General features: G+C 37.0%; 1 protein-coding gene across 1 annotated transcript in view; it reads right to left on the bottom strand.

Moving 5' to 3' along the window:
• Positions 1 to 7,026, bottom strand: part of Cbr-pmk-3 — a gene marked incomplete at both ends in the record, with an annotated part of 10,365 nt that extends 3,339 nt beyond the window's left edge. The window contains 7 exons of the mRNA XM_002633974.1: positions 5,000 to 5,347; positions 5,396 to 5,654; positions 5,712 to 5,859; positions 5,915 to 6,024; positions 6,077 to 6,161; positions 6,563 to 6,714; positions 6,805 to 7,026. Coding sequence (XP_002634020.1) covers positions 5,000 to 5,347; positions 5,396 to 5,654; positions 5,712 to 5,859; positions 5,915 to 6,024; positions 6,077 to 6,161; positions 6,563 to 6,714; positions 6,805 to 7,026 — 1,324 coding nt within the window. The remainder of the gene's footprint in view (positions 1 to 4,999; positions 5,348 to 5,395; positions 5,655 to 5,711; positions 5,860 to 5,914; positions 6,025 to 6,076; positions 6,162 to 6,562; positions 6,715 to 6,804) is intronic.
• Between the last annotated feature and the right edge of the window lie 454 nt (positions 7,027 to 7,480).

Genomic DNA, 7,480 nt, shown 5'->3' on the forward strand with positions numbered 1-7,480 from the left:
CTCTCGAAGGTAGTCATGACGAAGAGCACTGGAAACTGAAATTCGCTCGTCTGGATCCAAAATTAACATCATTTCCAATAATTCAACTGCATATGGAGATGCCATTGGGAACAAGGCGCCAAAGTCTTGGCGGACGATTGGAGACTGATTTCTGGAATGTGGATGAAAGTTGGATTGAGATTCTTATAAAATCCTTTTGTGGTTTTTTTCAAAGCTCCTCGAGACTCAATCAGAACTGTCAAGCATGTCTTCCAAGGGGTTCCGACTGAACGTCAACGGTGCGTCGACGGCCCGTCGGTCCTCCTTTGGCTTCCAATTAGAAGCCATCCTCCAGGTTGCGTCTCTACTGCTGTTATTAGCAGTTTTTCGGCTGTGCCCCTTTATCTGGGAATACTTCCCACAAGTTCGACTCCTCGAGAGGCTTATACACACAAAATTTCGAGACAGTCATTTTTTCCAAGTCTCCCAACATTTAAGGAGAATTGAGATTATTGTAAAATCAACGAAAAAAATCTCAGAAAATAGTGAACTCACTTGATATAATTTCGAGCTTCCTCCGATTGAATTTTCGACCAAAAATCTTCTTGTGGAGTCCCAACTACTGACATAATTTTCGTTAGTTGGTCAATATCTAAAGAATAGTAAAATGTGAAAAAAGGAGAAAAAAAAGAAATAACTCACGATCGTCACCTGGAAACAGTGGTCGCCCGGAGACAAGTTCCGCTAGGATGCATCCGACTGACCAAATGTCAACTGAAAAAAAATATAACATTTTGGAAAGTTTATAAAAATATATACTTGTTAGAAGTGGTCTAAAACCCATTCAACTACCGTAAAACCTGTAATAGAAGGGTCCACACACTGTCAAATTTGGGCTCAATTATCTCTGTTCCTATGCACGATATCAACATTTTGCTACCTGATAAAAAATTTTGCTTTTATGATAAACAAATTATTAGTTGACAACTTTTTTATATCTTTTACAGGAACCGAGAAAAATTGGCTCAATTTTAAAAGTTAGGGTCCTTCTATTAGAGGTTTTACGCTATTTTGGGACAGCCATTGAACTTCAAAATGGGGAAAAGCTCGAATTTTTTGTTTTTCAAAAGACAAAAGTCGATTCTGGGAACAACGAAAAATCCAAAATGTGAGGAACAATAAAAATGATTTTTTGCGAGTAGGGAAACTGTTTGCTTTTCCCTTCTTTTCTTCCTCATTCTCTGAGTCTCTTTCTCTCTCAATCTCTAACCTACCTGTCTGTGTATAATGCATCCAATTGAGCATAATCTCGGGGGCTCTATACCATCTTGTCGCGACGTATCCTGTCATTTCGGCATCCTGAGCACGAGCTAGGCCAAAATCCAAAATCTTGACTTCGCATCTTTCGTTGACGGCGATATTCGATGGCTTTAGGTCTCGATGGATAATCCCAGCCGAATGAATATACTGGAAAAAAAGGAAAAATATATTGGGGAGAAGAGGAAGACAAAAAAGAGGAATAGACAGTTCAGAAAAAGACTGAAAAAGAGTGTGTGTCTTCGGTAAACAATATCGTTTGTCGATCGTCTTTATCATGAAAAAAACGTGGAGAAGTTAATAAAGGAGAAGAGAGGAATATACGTCATTCAGAAGGAAACAACACAGCATTTTTGTCTCCCTTCTTGCCAAAAAGAATAGAAGGTGTCTTCTTGATCGATTAGTCTTCTGTAGAGGAGGCATAATAGATAGAGGAGAGACGCAGGAGGTTGGAGTAGTCACAGACGGTACAGGATTGGCCAAAGTACAAATAGAAGAACGAGAGTACAATACACTTATGACTCAAATGTTGAGTTTATAAGTTTGACCTACAGTACCGGTCGATAAGATGTAGAAAAAAGTATTTATCAGTTGTTTTTCGGCCATTTTTACCATGTCAAATGTCAAGTTTCCGATCACTTTGAAAATTTTGGTAGGCTTAAAATAGGCCTAGATTGAAAAATTTTTGTATTCACAGAATTTTTTTCGAAATTGCTAGTTTTTCAGATATTTGCCGATTTCTAAAAGACACCTTTTTTAAAAGATTTCAGTATTAAAACGAGCATATAAGGGGTGTCTTTCCGAAATCGAAAATAAAAGGAATTTTCAAAAATTCTGTATATGCAAATTTTTCAATCTAGGTCTATTTTACATTCTACAAATTTTTCAAAGTGATCGAAACTTGACAACCGAGCTCCAGACTCCTGTAAATGCTCAAAATTGCAGAAAAACCATTGAACAATACACTTTTTGAATATCTTATAGAAGGGTATACCAATAGCTGGCAGGGAATGAATCGAAATTCGGTTGTTGCTCTTTTCCTTCTTTTATCTAAACCTGTCACATTCATATATCAAGCCTCTACGTCTCCTTTATTTTGTGATTCAAGCTCTCCGAGAGAAGAGAAAAAAAGAGACGGAGCGGAATAATTGATAGAATTCATGAAATGCTTTTTTTTCGAATACATCTCCTCTCGACCCTATGGCTAATCGAAAAAACATCTTCTATCAGAAAGGAGAAGAAGATGGAGCAATCGGCGCGCCAGAATTTAATTAGAAAGTGGGAAAAAAGGGAAGAAAGAAAGGAGAAAAGAAGAAAAACGCAGGAATATAAAGACAGAGAAGTGAAGGGTGGAGCACTTCGGTGAAAGAAAAGAGAAGAAGAGATGGACACACTCAAAATGAAATTTGAGAGGAAAAGCTAGAGGAAAAATTTGGGAGAGAGGCCCTAATTATAAAATGGAGAAAAATAATCATACCTTTAGCCCACGCAGCACTTGATAGATGAGAAGTTGAATTTGTTCATCAGTCAGCCGTTGAATTTTTAGAATGTTTTGAAGATCGGAGCCCATCAGAACGGACACAAAGTATCTGAAATGAGAGAATTCGTATTTTTTGAAAATTGATTTTCTAGTTGTAAAAATTAGAAACTCTTTATTAAAAAGTCTCAATCGTAAATCAACTTCCAGCTATACAACTTCAAAACTTGATGAGGTCTAGTCATAAATCTATGCTCACAGAAACAAGAGATGTATTTATGACATAAACCCGCTTTTCTGATTTGGTTGATTTTTTATAAATTCCTAAATCTTCCGCCCTTCCTACATCAAAGTTTTCTCCTTGAAACAAACAAATTCCATGATCGTTGACCATTTCAATCCATTCAGATGACCTTCTTTTGTTCTTCTCACGTGCCTTCTGTCTTGTTTCTATGCAAATCGACGATCTTCCTATTTTCCTACTTTCTCTAACCCTCTAATCCTCTTTTCATCCGATTATCTCTCACTTTCTTCCCCAGAATAACAACTCACACATAATTTAAAGACGAAGCATCGGGATCTGGAGTGAATACATCTATCATTTCCAGCACATTATCATGCTGCAATGTTCGTAACAATTTCAGTTCTCGATACGTTCTTTTTGCATGAATTGTACTTTGAAATGGCCGAAAGAATTTTTTAATCGCCACTCGGTCTCCAGTGGGTTCGTATTCGGCTGTGCTGGAAATAATTTTTTTTTTCTGAAAATGAAGAAAAAAAACTGACCACACAACTCCATAGGCACCCTCTCCCAGTGCTCGCAAACTGTTGTACCAGTGAGGTATCACCCATTTGGTCTTGTTGAGTTCAATCTGAAAATTATAAGTCAAGGTATATTTCTTAAATTTTTCTTTCCATAAATTTTAAAGTTTATAGTTTACTAGAATCAAATTTCGGTTGTTTAAAAAAGTTTATTATGGAAAAGTTGTTGAACCTAGTTACTGTCAACACTCAATAAAACCCTAACTTTAAACTTCGAGCCAATTTATCTCGGTTCTTGTGAAAGGTATGAAAAAATAGTCAACTGACAAAATATTTTTGATATTATGATGAGCATTTTATCAGTTGACCGCTTTTTGATTTCTTTGGCAGGGAATGAGATATATGAGCCCAAACTTGAAAGGTTTAGTGTCATTATATTAAAGTGTTTACAATAATAGATGCATTGTCTTGAATTTGAATAAACACAAATTTGAATAAACATGTTAAAATCTCGATATTATAGCTGCATGTGTGCTCCCATGGTCCCAATAAAACAACTATGTCCTGAATGTGGATTAAATTGGCTTTTGAGATTTTCGGATTTTCAGATTTAAGCTTACAGAAAGAACATAAGATCTATATTTTTGCGACATTAATGCTCTTACTATCATTTCTTACCTCATGATAGCCTTCTGGAGTGATTTCTACAGGCGCGGGGCCTAGATCTGCGATGAAGGTTCCGGGAAAGTCGCCCATCTTCACCGCCATCCCCAGAACATCTGAACAGGTCCTTTCCACCTTTTTAATATAGAAATTAAGAAAAGGTATTATGAGTAGCTGTTTTGGATGAATACCAATCTTTGTTTCTTTGTAGATACAACCTTCTAGAAAAAGTTTATTTAACTAATTAGTATGTGCGTAAGTGTGCAATGGACAAGATGGATGACGAATAAATAAAAAATAAAATGGATGATGAGATGAATTGAAAAGAGAGAAAAGATGAAGAGATAAAGAAACTGAAAAAAGAGTAGTAAGAGAAATGTAAAAGAGCAGAAGAAGAAGCTATAGAATGCAATGCACAAGAAAAATAAATACTCTTTGGAAAGGAAATGATGTAAAGAGAAAAGAAAAGCAATCTGCACTTATCACCAGTGTCAAAATGTGCTATCACTGAACGACAAAAAAGAGAATAATGTGGGGAGGAATAGAGGGAATATAAATCGACATAGGGCAGACAAGACAGAGGAAAAAGAAAGGGGAGGACGGGTTGAAGAAGAAGAAAAAGAGAGAATAACCGACATTATATACAATCAGAATAGCTGAGAAAAAGTGATGTCAACGATCCGTTTCTCCAGGGATAATAGGCGACTGCATGATTCGCTGATAGTTCATTATCTCGGTCCACACAGCGTCTGAAAACAATGCTTATTATTTTTGGATTTATATTTTTGAGCTAAAAAATACCTCTCCATTGGAAGCGTGTTCTAGCTTGAGTGTCATCCAAATCGAAGATATGATCTGCTCTTGGCTCATCTGCTGGAAGGGAGAACTCGGCGAGATATGGATGCTGAATAGCCTCTTCCACAGTGATTCTCTTCTCTGGATCCAGAACAAGAAGTTTCTCAATTAGGTCAATAAAGTCTGCAGACGGACTGTAGGCAGCGAAGACTTCTCGGAAGTTCCTTCGTTTGTAAACTTTATAAGATTGGATGACAGCTTTCATTGCTGACGAGTTGTCATTTTCAATTTTTGCTAAAAGTTCCTCATCGGGACTTCCGCACAATTGAGTGATTCTTTGATATTGAGCATTCACTAAAACAGAAGAAACTATAAATAAAATCTCATAATCTTCTCAATTACCATCATCTCCAGGAAATAAAGGATCTCCGGTAAGAAGTTCAGCAGCAATACATCCAACTGACCACATGTCTGCTAGATTTGTGTAGCTGTCGATTTTCCAGTAAATGACTTCGGGACTACGGTACCATCTTGTTTGCACATATTGAGTTAGAGATGTGTCCTTTTTTTCTAGAGATCTTGCAAGACCAAAATCAAGAATCATCAGATCAGAATCGTCTGTGAGAGCCAGATTACCGGGCTTGAGGTCTCGATGGATGATCTGAAAAGAGCTAATTATTGTTTCTTAATCTTCTTCTTCTTCTTCTATAATATTTACATTTGCTGAATGAATGTACTTGAGTGCTCTTATGATTTGATAAATTATAAATTTCACATGCTCTTCGGTCAACACCCGTCTTCCATAATCCCTTTGTTGTTTAAGGATACGATAGAGACTTCGCCCAGCAAATTCAGTGACTACATATCTGAAAAAAGAAGAGAATTTTTGAGAAGCCCTTTTGCTCTTCTTCAAAGACATACACATCACGAAAATCGTTTTCCTCGTCAGGAGTGTAAATGTCAAGTGCGCAGATGATATTGTCGTGTCTCATTAATTGAAGCAATTTGATCTCTCGGAAAATGCGTCGAGCCTGAAAACAAGAAAAGCTAGTCAAAAATTTATGAAAAAAAAATCAAACTAACATGATGTGGATCAAAAAAGGGTTCTCGCATCTTCTTGATTGTCACCCAACGACGATGACCGTCTCGGCAAACAGCGCTTGTTTTTCTGAAGAAAGAAAAATACATAAATACTTGTATACCGAGTCCTCTCTTGTTTTATTTGAAAATCAATATTTTCGGACCAACTAAAATGTATATTATAGAAATTGACGAGTACTACAAAATTATGCTATTTGAAAAACTGTAGCTTGTCTATGAACAAAGTTATGAGTTAAAAATCTGTGACCGCGTAACTCAGACGAAATTTGGCTTAAAACTTCATCCATAGACAAGATGCGATTCTCCAAATAGTATCATTTTATAGTACTTGACGAGTTCTACCAATCTAATTTTGTTGGTATAAAAATATCGATTCTAAAAGGAAATTCGGCCAACGAAGGGCCGCAAAGTCCTTGGTTCACAAGAATGGGTTTTTTTTTGAAAAATGGCAAAAACAAGAAAACCTACATAACATTTCCAAAAGAGCCTCCACCCAAATATTCAATACTATCGACATCATAACCTTCCGGAATGGCAAATGTGATATTGCTGACCATCACAAAATTGAATCTTCGTTTGTGAGGACCACGCGGTTGGGAAAGAACATCCTGTAACATGTCACCTTGATAGAGTAACTCTGACTCTTGTTAGATCAGATTGTCTTTGGGTCTTGCGAAATAGGCAATTCACTTTCTCCCACGCACCTCTTCCTCTTCGTCGTCCCCCGTTGTTGAGGTACTCTGTTTTTTCTTCTCCTCGGCTAACTTTCTCTGTTGCTCTTGTTCCATCTGTTGTTGTAACCAGGTTTTAGGCTCGTAACTCTCTTGTGGTTGGATATTACTTCGTTTACTTGGTGGAGCGCTTGGTGTAGGCACGTCTTCATGACGACGGACGTGTGATATTGGGAGAGTAGATGATGTGGATGACGACGATGGAGCCGACGCCATCTTGAATAGGAAAAAGGTGATGTGGTAATTCTATTTCAAAATGCGGTAAACCTAGTAGTGGAAAAAAGGATTTACAACGGACAAGTGAGAGTTGTTGCGAAATACCTCATCCTCTCTAATTGAGAACTAGTTGTATTCTCTGTGAGATTTGCGAACTCTTTAATTTTTGTTTTCAGATGAGCTAAAAAATCTCCTAAGTCTAGAGGAGGCCGATTACCGTAAAACCTCTAATAGAACGACATTGGTTTTATCAATACATCGTGGAGTTATCGGACACCCAACTTTGCAATAAAAAGCGCATATCGCACTTCCTCTAATAGCCCACCCAAACCATCAATTTTGAGATCAATTATCTCGATTCCTGGGGTAGGTATCAAAAATCTTTAAACTGATAAATTATTTATCATAATATCACCAAAAATTTATCAGGTGAAAAAAT

Source organism: Caenorhabditis briggsae, assembly GCF_000004555.2.
Source record: "Caenorhabditis briggsae complete genome, chrIV, whole genome shotgun sequence".
Lineage (NCBI taxonomy): Eukaryota > Metazoa > Nematoda > Chromadorea > Rhabditida > Rhabditidae > Caenorhabditis > Caenorhabditis briggsae.